The sequence below is a fragment of the Otolemur garnettii genome, unplaced genomic scaffold (genome assembly GCF_000181295.1).
Source record: "Otolemur garnettii isolate 467f Iridium unplaced genomic scaffold, OtoGar3 scaffold00007, whole genome shotgun sequence".
Lineage (NCBI taxonomy): Eukaryota > Metazoa > Chordata > Mammalia > Primates > Galagidae > Otolemur > Otolemur garnettii.
In genome coordinates, this window is record NW_003852402.1 from 3,731,458 (window position 1) to 3,746,457 (window position 15,000).

Consider the following 15,000-nt stretch of genomic DNA (forward strand, 5'->3'; position numbering starts at 1 on the left):
TGTCCCTCAGACTGTTGGAGGGCCGGACTGCAGGCCCCGAGATGAGCTGGCTGCTAAGCAGGACAGGCAGAGGCAGCAAAAACACCCAGAGGGCCAGATAAATGTCCTAAGTGGGCCACATGTGGCCAGTAGTTTGAGGACACCTGGTCTAGAGCAACAAAAAAAGAAAGAAATCCTTCCTCTAGAGCAATAAAAAAAGGAAAGAAACCCTTCCTCTAAAGCAGCAGTTCTCACCCTGTGGGTCAGTGACCCCTCTGTAACAATGAAAATACATCCTGCATATCAGATGTTTACATTACAATTCATAACCAGTAGTTATGAAGTAGCAATAAAAATAATTTTATGGTTGGGGGTCACAACATAAGGAATTGTCTTAAAGGGTCACGGCATTAGCCTTAGGAAGGCTGAAAACCACCACTCTAGAGCCATATAATAAACAGCTATAGATTCTATTCCCCACAGTTTTACACAGTATCATACATTAACAATTTTCTTCAGATGAGGACAAATAAAGTTTCTATTCACTAACAGTAAATTCTATGGAAGCATTAACTCTTCTGTATGTCTTTACTTTCTCTATAGCTTTGAAAGAAAACTATTTGGCATTACAGCTCCAAAGCAGGTCTAGTGTACTCTGCAAAATCCATGTTCACCTACAAAAATAATAAAATAAAATAAAATAAAGTTGGAGGTTGCTGTGAGCTGTGTGATGCCACAGCACTCTACCGGGGGCGATAAAGTAAGACTCTTGTCTCTACAAAAAAATAAAAAAATCCATGTTCACTGTCAAGGCCATGCAGCTAAAACTGTGTAATGATTAACAACAATGAAACAGCCAGTAAAGGTCAATCACCCTAATATTACAAACGCTACAATAATAGTATCTGCTGTCATTTCTGCTTTAACCAAACTAAGGTCAATCATCCTAATATTCAAACGCTACAATAATAGTATCTGCTGCCATTTCTGCTTTAACCAAACTAAGGTCAATCACCCTTATATTACAAACGCTACAATAACAGTATCTGCTGTCATTTCTGCTTTAACCAAACTAAAAAAATATATTCACAAAGACTTTAAAAAGCTTAGCTACTTCATTCACAGAGGGCAGAAAGTACTTACAAGGACAATTAAAATTCAACTGTTAGACATTCCTATTAGAAAGGAATGCATACCCTGAAGACAATGTATAAATGAAATGTTACATTACAGAAAAAAATCCTTTCAATTATACAAAAAGTAGAATTTCATTTCCTTCAAGTTTGAACAGATCTGTAGGGTTTAATCTTGGCAAGTCTTATTTGAGTAAAATTAAAGAAAACTACCCAGCATGCTAAGTAACAGGTTAGATAGTTCTAAAAAACTAATACACCATATGGACACACACTTTACAATTAATTCATCAGGCAGGAAAAGAAAACTACATGCTAGTCGTTGTAATGCCATACACACTTGCTAAAATATTTATTATGGGCCAGGCGCAGTTATAATCCTGGCACTCTGTGAGGCCAACACAAATGGATTCCTCGAGCTCATGAGTTCAAGACCAGCTTGAGCAAGACCAAGACCCTCATTTCTACTAAAAGTAGAAAAACTGAAGCAAGAGGCACACTTGAGCCTAGGAGCTGGAGGTTGCTGTGAGCTATGACACCACAGCACTCTACCCAGGGGATCAGCCTGAGACTCTGTCTCAAAAATATAAATAAAATTTATTATAATACTTTAGATTTAATTAAAAACTGGCATGTGTGGTTTCATTTAACCATTATTGCTGAGAAAAACTATTAAAACATACACAAGGTCATAGATCAAGATACAAATCACTGGTTATTTAAAACCATAAATCATGCTTACTGATCTGACTAGGCAGGACTGAACAGAAACAGAAAATAAGAACATTTTATCTCCTGCTACAAAAAGCGTAGGACGAAATTTTGAAATCAGTGCAGAACTCTAATCTTCTCCTTTGTCACGCTCTCCTCCCGTCTTTTGTCACACGCAGGACTCTGAAGCTGTTCCAGAACAATCCATCTTGCAGGTTCACCTTTTTCTGTACAGGCCCAGAGAGTGAATGAGTGATGCTCTGACAGCCAGTCTCTGCAACACCCCTCCCATCCACCCTCACAGCATAGGAGCAGCCACACCAAGACCTCAAGGAGAAGACATGGCCAGGTGCTAATGAAACTTCTTATGGACTAATTAAGTTTATACAATTTTCATACATCATGAAATTTTATTATTTCTTCAACAATTTAAAAATGTAAAAACCATTCTAAACTCATGGACCATTAAAAAAACAACAAAAAGAAAATGGGCTGCACAAGACTTAAGCATGGTTTGGCAACCCTACTTTCAAGGGTCCCAAACACTGCAGTTCTCTCCTCATCCCCCAAAATCACATGCCGGGCACCATGGCTCACACCTACAAAAAGTAGAATTTCTGAATTCTAGTAGAATTCCTAGCACTCTGGTAAGTTGAGGTAGAAGGATCACCTGAGACCAGCTAAGCATGAGTGGGCCCAGTCCCTACAAAGAATAGAAAAATTAGCCAGGCACAGTGGCACGTTACTGTAGTCCCAGCTGGAGTCCAGGATTTTGAGGGTATGGTGAGCTCTGATGACACCACCGCACTCCAGCCTAGGTGACAGAGCAAGACTCTTATTTATATTGTCCTCACCACATTCAAAATTCATCTCTCATAAGAGCAAACAGAATCTCAAAGACATTATGATAAATGAAAGCGGCTAAGGCAAACCTGGTACAGAGATGGAAAATAAACCAGTGGAATACAACAGAGCCCAGAACAGGACTGTGCCCATGTGGAAACTTGGTAAATGACAGTGCTAGCACGGAAGACCTTCGCAGAAGGGTGCCCGTGCTACAGAGGTGCTGTAACAATTGTTATCCACAAGGAAAAAAACTGAATTGCATCCTTACTTATACCCACACCCAAAAAGTAACTGCAGATGGATTTAGGACTACACAGAAGACAAAACTATAAAACTTCTGAAGAAACTATATGGAGAAAGTCTTTAATTCTTAGGTGGAGAAAGTTTATAGCCTGCACAGTGACCGTGCCTATATCCTAGCACTCTGGCAGTCAGAGGCAGGAGGATGACTTGAGGTCAGGAGTTCGAGACCAGCCTGAGCAAGAGCAAGACTACATCTCTATTTTTAAAAAATAGAAAAACTAGCCAGGTATTGTTGTGGGTGCCTGTAGTCCCGGCTACTGGGGAGGCTGAGGCAAGAAGCTCTCTCTAGTCCAGGAGTTTGAGGTTGCTGTGAGCTATAATGCCATGACCCAGGGTGACAGACTGTCTCAAAAAATAAACAAAAAAAAAGAGTTTAAGGGAGCCAACTATGTACCTCCCTGGGAGAAGAGCTGGGATGAAGGCAAAGGCACACACAACCATGTTGGGAAGAGTCAGGGCTGGCCTGGGTAAAGCCCAGTGAGCAAACCCAAGAATGCCATCAGACACGAAGAGAAGACCACACTGCACACGCACCACAGGCCACGGAGGACGTCAGCTTTCACCCTGATGTGGAGCCAAGGCAGGTTCCGAGCAGGCGGGGGGTATCATGTGACTTACATTTTCAAAGGATCTCTTTGGTTTCTCTATAAGGAGCTGATCACAGGGGAAGTAGGGGAAGACACCAGGAGAAGAGGCAAGAGGCTCTTCTTGGAACAGAGTGAAGCAGCAGGTGTGGAAACCTGAGAGCAGACCCTGCAGGTATTCTGAAGACAGAACCAACAGGATCTGACAATGAACTGTTACCAGGGGGATGTCAGAAAGGGGAGTCAAGGACACTGCAAGATGCTGTAGGCCTGAACAATCTTTCCTTTACAAAGACGTGTAAAACAGAAAGGAGAGGACTACTGTGACAGTGTTGGGGCATGAGAGGATCAGGAGTTTGGTTTGGGATTTGTTAAATCTGAGGTTCCTACTAGAAACACAAGCCGAAATGTAGACTGGGCAGATGAACGTGTAAGTCTGCAGTCCAGGAGAAAAGTCCAGCTAGAGAAAAATGTTACCGTCACCAGCACGTGAAAAGTATTTAAGCCACAAGAATGAATGAGAATAATGTGGCCAAAATAAACAGGTTGAAAAGAGACCTGAGGACTGGGTTCCAGGATCTGGGAAGGAACAGCATGTCGCAGGGAAATGGAAGGAGAGATTTTTCTTAGGAAAAATTATAGCAAATCTATAAACTGATGAGAATAATCCAATAGAAAGGTAAAAACAGATTGTAAAAGGAATGCATGCAAAAGGGAGCATTCCATGCAGAACTGAGGGGCACCAGCATCCAGAGCAGAGCAGCAAGTTGTATCCAACCAGAGCAGGAGTTTTACCAGTGGAGAAGAGGCAATGAAGGGTGTCTACAAGGAAGTGCTTTGATCACTGAGGCACCGATCTAAACTGGATTAAGGTGAACGTGAAGTAGGGAAAGGAAGAACAAACGGACAGTAGCAGGACCAGTAGGGCCTGTGGGACTGAAGAGTTGTTACAGTAGAGCCCTAAAGAGAGGATAAAACAGGTAACCAGAGAGGGTATCTTCAAGCTGAGATTCAGGAGGGAATGCAGCTGCCATGAATGACGAGGGCTCAGGAGGTTCAGCAATGGGTGGGTGAAGGTCAAACTCACTAAAAGAGAGAACACCAAAGAGATCAGAGATCAGGGCATTTATATAGATATAAATGTTGAAATAACCAAGAGAGGAGCAGTAAGAGTCAACAGTCAACTAGGGCTAAACTCTTCAAAGAATGAGATGGAACGACCCACAGATTTCTTTTCACTGCAGAAGTGACTAAACCAGTGGCACTCTGATAGCATGAGACTGAAATCTGGAGGGGTAAATGGAGGGAAAAGATCTGACATGGCAGTGACAGTCCAGAAGAACATCTACCACCCTCTGAGTCAAGCAGTGCACAGAATGTGCAAAAGAAAGCAGCCTCCCACTCACAGAGCAAACAAAAGGCAGCAGCCTCCCCCTTCTAAGAACTTCAAGGTCCTCAGAAGGGAGCCCTATTTTGTTTAGGAAGATGAAAGGAATATTCAGAGAAGTCAAGAATACAGGGAATTTTGCTGCAGGCACCTGGGTAGGGTTTTAAGAGGTAGAGGATCAGGACAAGATTCAGGTAAAGCCAAAGGAGTAAGAGAAATCCTGGCAACTTCCTATGTAAATCAGAAAATTAGCTTGTAAATTTCCAGCAAAAACTCTGTTGAGATTTTATTTTGAATGACACTGAATTCACAGGTCAATTTGGTAAGAAATGATATCTTTGTTATTGAGGTTTCCTATAACATAATAGCAGATCTTACCATTTAAGTCTTCTTACACGTTTTTCAATGAAGTTTTATGATATTCTCAATGCCTGTGAAGATGAGGACAATAATGTGGACAATGATGACAACAGCTGACACTTAAAACTGTACCCATTACATGCCACTGGTCTAAGCCCTGTTCTAACTCCTCACTCATTCGAGAATCATCTTTTAACTCTAATACAATATGTGGATAAGTGCTCTAGGCTTATGGCCATCAGAGGGCCCAGACCAGGGTTGCTCAGCTTTTGAGAGTCCTTGCCCACAGTCCAGTGACCAAGTCTTTGGGTCAAGTGACCACTACAAAAGATTGGAACAATCAAAGAGCTGAGCAACCCTTCTGAGGGCACTGGTGGTCACAATGCTAACCTTGTTTATTTGGACTGGCTGGCTCAAACTCCTTCCTGTCCACTTCATGCATTAAGATAATTGAGTATGAGAGGTGGCTCACACTGACCACTTCTGTATTTTGAAGTTGAGTCAGAACACCTCACCAAACAGTTCCATGTGGTATTTCAGCTCATGACATAGGTAAAAATAAAGGAAATTGCCAGCACACTCTAAAAAGTTCTTTTTATAGTATAACTTAATTGACGTTCTCTCTCAACAAAGTTCAACTGAATCATGGTTGAGTCAAAGCACCATATGGCGTCCTTAGCTAAGCTGATGACTCCTGTGGGGTTTTTTTGTTTTTTGGTTTTGGGCATGCAAAGATGCTTGCTGGGCAAAGGTTCAATAACATCTGGGGCAAACTCATGTTTATGTATACACAGGATAGGTTTATTTTTTTTTACTTCTGTGACCACAGAAGTACTTCATGTATTCACTTTATGAAAGCTAGTCAACATATTGATACAAGCAATTAACAATACCAACTCTGTTTTCCCCTTGAAATCATAGTCATCTGTCTTTTGATGTTTTCAGTACCCTCCTAACTAGTCTTTATTCTACGCCCTCATTATATAGCTAATGACTCAAGAAAATTAAATAGCCAATGAAATAAAAACACTGTTGAGTGTCATTATGTGCTAGGTCTGCAAATAAGAACATTTCCTCTGGGAATGTGCTCATTCTAGTGGGGTGGCAGATCACTAAGGGGCCATAGCACTATGTGTGAAGTTCTTTCCAAGAGAGAAACACACTGTGCCAAGGGAATATGGGGCAGAGGCACCTGGAGGTCAGAAATGGCTTTTAACAGAAGGTGAAATTATAACTGTATCTTGAGGGAAAAACAAGGAGTGTGTGTATGAAGGCATAAGACATCTGTATTTCCAAATTTAATATTACAGCATTTGAGCTATTCCTATGTTCCTAGTTCCCAGATCCGTAGTTCACAGCTCCTTTTACCGTATCAGCTATAGAGTTGCAACGCTAGGCACAGAGCTTGGCACATACTCTGTGCGGGGTCATGAAATGCTAACATGGTAAACCAAACTCATAGCTTTTTAGGCTCTCAAGTCATTACTGTTGATCAGCTCTCTGTCAGCAGTAAGACGTGATCTTCTCACTGGTTGCTCACAGCTCTATTTGGATCAGCATTTACTGAGTACCCAGGCATGCTGCTGTAAGATTCCATAGGATAGCCCTGCCATCAAGAAAGGTGCTATTGACTAGAGAAAAAGACACAAAATGCTATTTCATGAGTGGCGCCTATGGCTCAGTGAGCAGGGCACCGGCCCCATATACCGAGGGTGGTGGGTTCAAACCTAGCCTTGGCCAAACTGCAACAACAAAGAAATAGCCAGGCGCTGTGGTGGGCACCTATACTCCCAGCTACTTGGGAGGCTATGGCAAGAGAATCACCTAAGCCCAAGAGCTGGAGGTTGCTGTGAGCTGTGATGCCACAGCACTCTACCGAGTGAGACTCTGTCTCTTAAAAAAAAAAAAGAAAAGAAAACTGTTTCATGGCTCAGTGCCCATAGCTCATTGAGTAGGGCACCAGCCACATACATCAAGGCTGGCAGGTTCAAGCCCAGCCTGGGCCTGCTAACGGGCAGTGACAACTACAGTTAAAAAATAGCCGCGTCTTGAGGTGGGTACCTATAGTCCCAGCTACTCAGGCACCTGTGGCTCAAAGAGTAGGGTGCCAGCTCCATATATCAAGGGTGGCAGGATCAAACCCAGCCCCAGCCAAACTGCAACAAAAAATAGCCAGGCATTGTGGCAGGCACCTGTAGTCCAAGCTACTCGGGAGGCTGAGACAAGAGAATCACCTAAGCCCAAGAGCTAAAGGTTGCTGGGAGCTGTGATGCCATAGCACTCAACCGAGGATGACAAAGTAAGACTCTGTCTCTTAAAAAAAAAAAAAAAAAGAAAAGAAAAAAGAAACTCTGTAGCCATTAAGCAATAACTCCCCATTTCTCCTTTCCTCAAATCCATCTCTATCAATCTGTCCCTTCTACATACTTCATAAAACTGTAATCATACAATATTTGTCCATTTTCATTTCCTTTGAGCATATACGTAAGAGTGGAGTTGCTTTGTCATACTCCACATTCAGCTCTCCTATTGTTTTCTGCAAACTATTCTCTAGTGGCTGCAGCACTTTACATTACCACTAGCAGGACAAGGGTTCCTATTTCCCTGTGTCCTCCCCATTACCTGCTCTGCTCCACTTTTTTGATAACAGCCATTCCAAAGGGTATGAAGTAGTATGTCACTGTGGTGTTTCTGCATATCCCTAATAACTAATAACGCTGAGTGCTTCATCATATGTTTTTTGGTGCTTAAATATCTTTGTAAAGCATAGGAACTGTTACGCCCAATTTTTCACTTGAGATGTAGGAGTACTTTATATATTCCAAAACAAGTCCTTTATCAAATATATACATTACAAATACTTTCTCTAAGTATGGGGTGTGCCTTTTCATTCTCTTAATGGTGACTTTTGATGACAAGTTTTTCATTTTGATGGTCTGATTTGATAAAGTCAGTGTTTTCCTGACATGGTTAAGGCTGTCTGTATCCTAGAAAAGAAATGTTTGCCCACACCCACGATCGTGAAGATACTCCCTCAGGTTTTCTTCTAAATACTTTATAATTTTAGCTTTTATGTTTAGGTCTATAATCCATGTTGAAATAATTTTTGTGGATGGTGTTGAGTTGTGAGTCAAGGTTTCTCTTATTCCAATTAAATACCTAGTTATTCCACTACTGTTTGTTGAAAGAAAGTTATTGGCTTTAAGTCTGCAAACATTTTGCAAAGGGAAGATATCTGGAAATGACCTCAAATTTTCGCACAGAATGTTCACCAATGAATAAAAGATGGGACCAAATGGCTATACTTAAAAAGAGAAAAACTGAAACAGAAGGAGCTATCAGATACATTCTTCACCTGTAATTAACATGCTCAAGAAGACAGAAGACAATACGAATTTTCACAGGGTACAGAAATCTATTTTTAAAAATAATCAACTGCAAATTCTATAATACAATAAGTCAAAATGCAAATACTTGAACCTAAGAACACAACAGATAACACCAGATTAGACAAGAAAGAAAAGAGGATTAGAAAACTAGAAAGCAGGGTAAAAGAAAATTTTCAGACAGAAGCTTAGGGAGAAAAAAGGATAGAAAATACAAAAGAACTCCTGTGAGACAATGAATACAATGAGGGCTCTGACGTACGTGCAACTGGAGTCCCAGAACAAAAGGAGAGGGCTAAGAGAAGCAGTACTAGACAAAACAGGGTGGCAAGTTCCCAAACTGCTCAAAAACATCAAATTTAAGAAGGATAATCCAAACAAGATAATTGTAAAAAAAGCCAAACATACCAGCTTTCAGAGGCTCTCCACTCCAGGAGACTGAGAATAAATTAAAAACTGGTATAAATACTTAAATCATACAGTATGTTAGAAGGTACCTTAAAAAAATGAAAATAGAGCTTATAAGATAAAGAGGTTCAGAAATGTGGAGAGAGGTGTATACTGCACTATTAAACAAGATGTGCAAAAACTTAAAGGAGGTAAACAAACAAAAGGAAAACAATTTTGACTAAATATAGATTAAAGAGGAAAATTAAGCCACAGTGACAAGAGCTAAACAAAAAAAAGTCTCCACGAGTAAGAAAAAGACCAGACCAATACAGTGAGTAATAAACTATACAAAGAGCAGTAACGCCACAATTGAGTGTCTGTCTACTGGTACCAACTCTATGCTAGATGCTAGGGACACAGTGAATGTGATATGGTCACATTATTCAAGCTTATCAGATGGAGAAGCAAACATCAGTTTAAGATGAGAAGGCAGTATCCAAATGTTACCATTACTCAAGAATATTCAACAGTTAGAACATAATCGTCCCTATAGAAAATAAGTTACAGAGCAGCACTATCCACTAGAGCAGTGGTTCTCAACCTTCCTGACACCGCAACCCTTTAATACAGTTCCTTACGTTGTCACAAGGAAAATAATTTTATGGTTGGGGGTCACACAACATGAGGAACTGTACTGAAGAGTTTCAGCATTAGGAAGGTTAAGAACCACAGCATTAGGAAGGTTAAGAACCACTGCACTAGAACATTTCAAGATGGAAATACTCTATATCTGTGCTATCAAAGTCACAAGGAGCCACTGAGCACTAAAAATATGGCTAAAGAACTGAATTAATTTTACTTATTTTCAATGAACTTACATTTAACTGGCCGCATTTGGCTGGCGGCTACTTGCTGAACAGCACAAGTAGAGTATGAGAACCCGTCTCCCTCAGCTCTACACTTCATTTGGAGGGTCTGGGGAGGACTTGGAGATACTTAATAAGGGTAACTATAGGGTTAGAAAATAAAACCTCCAGGTAAAGACCAAAACCAAAATTTTAATGTATTTAGATCTCACTTTGTTCCAGAAAGAATTTAACATGGACCTACAAAGACACACAGCAAGATAAATCATGCTAAACAAACGTGAAATATGCAGACATCCATCTCAAACAAAAGGTATAAGACGAATGTAAAATAGGTGAGAAAAAACCTTTCACAGAGAACTGAGGAGTACCTTAGTACTGACGTTTTATGACCAGAAGCAATTGTTTAAAGAATTTTTGTGACTAAGAGACTGTTCAAGTGGTTTACAGAATGTTTAATACAGAGCACAGAGGGTGCAGACCAGTGTATTAATGATTTATTGCTATATAGCAAATTACCTCAAATTTCAGCATTTAAAATAATATGGGCAGTGCCTGTGGCTCAGGAAGCCCGGTGCCACCCCCATATACCGAGGGTGGTGAGTTCAAACCCGGCCCCGGCCACACTGCAACAAGAAAACAGCCAGGTGTTGCAGCAGACGCCTGTAGTCCCAGCTACTCCAGAGGCTGAGGCAAGAGAATCACCTAAGCTCAAGAGGTGGAGGTTGCTGTGAGCTGTGGCCATAGTACTCTACCAATGGTGACAAAGTGAGACTCTGTCTCTTAAAAAAAACAAAAAATAATAATATTTATGATCTCACACAGGTCTGAAGGTGAGAAATCTGGGAGTGGCTCAGGGTCTCATGAAGTTGCACAAATGGCTGAGTTTGCACACACTGGAACTCAGACAATCTGCTTCCAAGTTGGTTCATCACACGTGCCTGTTGGCAGGAGGCTTCAGGTCCTCGTCACACAGCTCTGCATGAGAATGCTTGAGTGTCCTCATGACCTGGCAGTTGGCTTTGTCAGAACGAATGAGCCAGGACAGTACAAAGTCCTAATCTGAAAAGTCACACACTGTCACTTCTGCCATATTCTCGTCTTCAGAAATAAGTCATTAGCTCAGCCCCTATTCATGGGGAAAAGAACTAACCTCATCCTGAAGGACACAGTATCAGAGAATTTGTGGGCATACCTAAAATCGCTACAATGGGATGTAATATAATGTCCTCTCACCTGGGAGTTGCTAAAAATTGTAATGAAACCCTGGGGTCCCCATCTCTAGAAACCCCCAAATTAGAATAAATCATAGTCTTCTTGAAATAGCTTCAAATCGTCTATAGTCTTCACATTCTGGGAGGCCAAGGCAGATGGATTGCTTGAGCTCAGGTATTCGAGATCAGCCTGGGTAAGAGTGAAACTCCCATCTCTACTAAAAATAGAAAAACTAGCCAGGTGTTGTGGCAGGCACATGCAGTCCAAGGAGATCCGCCCCCAGGACCACCCCATCAGCAGAGTGGACATACTGCCCCAACCCCTGGCCACCCCTGAGCCCTTCTGTGGGGAGGCAAGGGGATCACTTGAGCCCAAGAATTTGAGGTTGCTGTGAGCCAAGATCCCACAGCACTCTACCCAGGGAGGGAGTGAGACACTGTCTCAAAAAAAAACAAAGAAAGAAAGAAGTTCAAATGTTTTCCATCCGGCAGGAGATTAAACATAAACAAGCTCTCAGGCATTTACAGCAGGTCCTATATATATGGCATCTACACTGCATAAACCAGTGTGCTGTAAATACAAAATTACAGAACCTCACAGTAATCCTGCAAATCATTCCACTTTCAAGATGAGAGACAAGAAGTCTAGAGAGACTAAGCCAGGATTCACACCCAGTCTCCAGGTCCCTTTCCACTGCATGACGTTCCTATCACCAAGTACTCAGGCTGCCCCAGGAAGAAGTTTGTTTTGCAGCATCAAAGATCTCAGGAGGACTACAAAATAGATTACTTGTAAAATCCTTCTTATCTTTTAGTGGAATGTTCCGCTTTCCTCACTATTTTTGCTTTAGTTTTTCTAGTAAATATTTGCTACTCTGAAGATTCATTTTGCTTTGCCTTACGTCTCATCCATCTCCTAGCTGCTAGGACCTAGCACCTCAGCCTATCCTGCCCCAATCCGTCCACATTCCCTTTCACACTAGACAACAGCACCAGGCCTTCTTTTAAAAGGAGACAGTGCCCCACCTCCTAGGACAAACACTGGATTCCTGAGTGTCAGATCCGGAGGGATCTTCTCAACAGACAGAGATGGGACCAAACCTCACAAGACTTCTCATGATTTGCCCAATGACACAGAAAAGCATTGACAGGACCAAGACCAGAGGCCTGTCCATATAAACCCTCACTGAGCACACTCTATACCAGCACACAACCTGTGCCTCTCCATGCCAGGACCTGCCCATCAGTTCACCTTTCCTGGTCTCCAGACTTTGTCTAGAACAAGGACACTTCTCCAAAAGAACTCAGACCAAATCCAGGAAGCATCCTTATATCCTCATTCTTCCCCCAACAATCCAATTGGTCAACTTCATAAACATCTGTTTAATTCTGTTTATCCCCACAGACAATATCCTAATTCAAGCACTTTCATCTTTCATGTGAGCTTCTGCAACAGCTCCTTAAGTCTCCTGCCTCTGGCTTCATCCTCTCATTTATTCCTTTCTATGGCAGCCAGACAGATCTTTCTAATGCAGATCTTTTCATGCAACTCCCTTAATAAAAACCTTCAATGGCTCCCCATAAATCCTCTCAAGATCAAGCAAAGAAGGGCCTTGTAAACTAGCTCAGGGTCTTGGATGTTTTCCTACAGATTAATCAGAAAGGTACCAGAAACTTTACCTATGTTATTTCATTTAAACCTATCAGTCGCTCTGCAAAATAGGCATATAGCCCCTTCGCAGATGGGATTCTTTCTAGTTAGTCTTCTCTTCTGAAACTCAAGCACCTGAAGTAATCTCAAAGCCTTTCCTGGCTCACCAATCCACCCAACAGATCCATGTGCTCCCTCTGTTCCAACCCCCTCTCGCTATACCTCCACTGATTACTTGTTTCCATAGCAAATTCCCTCATGCCTAATAAAAAGGATCATGTGGCTCACCTTTGTGCCCTCAGCCCCTAACAAAGAACCTGTTTCATAGTAGGTGCTCAATAAACAGCCGACCGCGGGGTTATGCACTATAAGGAGGGTTCATCATGGTACAAATATGCCTAAGCTTTAACTCCAAGAACCTATCTCCCCAAAGGCCTGGACTTTGAGTAGCAGCTCCATGCTTCCCGACATCATTTGTGTGCTCAGAGCAGGTGTCCAGTTTAAGAAGAACAGGACCTCTGGGGATCATCTGACCCCAAGTCTAGGTGTTCCTTTTTTCTATGTTCTTACGCTCTTTACATATAACCCCATGATTTAGGCTATCTTGGGTCCCCAGTACAGAAGAGAGCAAGGAATTTTCATTTTCTTTTCCTACCTCACCATCTACCACCATACCCAATACGTGGGGGACCATCATGTGTGTCAGCTAAAATTCATTTAGTTACTAGGTACATTCTGAGGATTTAGATGCACTATCTCTTTAATCCTCATAACAGCACCACGGGGGGGGGGGAGGTACTATTCAACATGATTTGCATAGAACAGATGAGCACTGAGGCCCAGGGAATAAAACAAAATCAAACAAGCACTGACTGAAGACTGCACGTATTTTATATTCACACACTTTATTTCATTTATTCCTTTGTACAACCCATTAACAAAGTCATGTCTCACTCCCATTTTAGGCGAGAAATCTATGGATCAAGTGAACAACAGCGCACCGCTTTAAGTCCTGGAACTAAATCCTGGTCTGTCGGGCTTCGAAGCACCTTCTCTTTTCAGCCGGCTATCTTACCCCTCGGTGGCAGTCAGGACCACGGGGACGGGGAAGGCTGGGCGCCAAGGCCACGCAGAATGAGCGCCAACCCCAACCCCAGGCCTAGGGGCTGCTATTCCCGCAACCTCCCTACTCCCACGCCTGCAACGTGCCAGGATCCACGTTGCTGCTGCTCCCAGCCAGCCACACACCAGACAGGGGCTCAGGCGTGACCTAACAAAATGGGTACGCGCGGCAAAGGGGTCCGTGGCTCACGGCTTTGCCCAGGAAGGGCGGGTGGGGTGCAGGCGTCCGCCTCCGGGCTGGCGGCCGAGGCGGGGCCGGCGAGGCGCGCGGCCTGGGCGGCACTCCGGCCACCAGCTCAGGCGCAGGCCTCCGCGCGTCCAGAGAAAAGGGGCGGCGCACAGGGCCCGCGCCCAGCCCCGGGGTCGGGGTGCCGGCCGCCCTCCCCACCCCGGGGCAGCCCCCGCTCGGGCCTGTTACCGATTCCGCTGCTCTTTGAAGAGCGCCGTGAGCGCACGGAGGGCCTCCAGGTCCTGGATGGGCGCTGGCATCATGACACCCGACAGCCGGGCGGGAGGCGGCCTGGGCGCCGCCATCTTGCTGCTCGCAGCGCTGCCGAGCCCGGCGCCGAAGAAGAGGAGAGGAGGGAGGAACGGGAGGATGGACAAGGAGAAGGCGAGGACAAGGAGGAGGAGAACGCGTCTCGCGTCGACCGGCCGCCTCCGCTGAGGCCCACGCTGCCTCGAGGCTGCACCGCGGCCAGGCCCCCGAGCGCTCTGGCGCAGCCCAGGCTCGCCTCAGGCGGGGGAGGGGACGGCGCCACGGAGGAGGGGGCGCCGGCGGAAGTCCCGCCCGAGAGGAGGGGGCGCCGAGCGGAAGTCCTGTGTGCGGGAGGCGGGGGAGACTGGCTGCGGGGAGTGAAAGGGTGTTTGAGAGGTGTCGGGGGCCGGGCGCCGAGGGAAGAGGTTGCCGAGACGCGGGACCCCGTGGGAGGGGGGCTACTATGGGTCTCCGTTTGGAGAGGGGAAACAGGGACAGAACTCAGCCTGAGAAGGGGTCCACCTACGGGAAGGGACTCGCGGCCAGAGCGTCTCAGCCCCGGGAGGACTCGCAGGCCGAGGGGTGCGGAG

General features: G+C 44.1%; 1 protein-coding gene across 1 annotated transcript in view; it reads right to left on the bottom strand.

The window, feature by feature from the left end:
• ATXN10 (ataxin 10) overlaps nucleotides 1-14,510 on the bottom strand; it is a 119,018-nt gene extending 104,508 nt beyond the window's left edge. The window contains exon 1 of the mRNA XM_003783111.3: nucleotides 14,351-14,510. Coding sequence (XP_003783159.1) covers nucleotides 14,351-14,466 — 116 coding nt within the window. The 5' untranslated portion in view covers nucleotides 14,467-14,510. The remainder of the gene's footprint in view (nucleotides 1-14,350) is intronic.
• Between the last annotated feature and the right edge of the window lie 490 nt (nucleotides 14,511-15,000).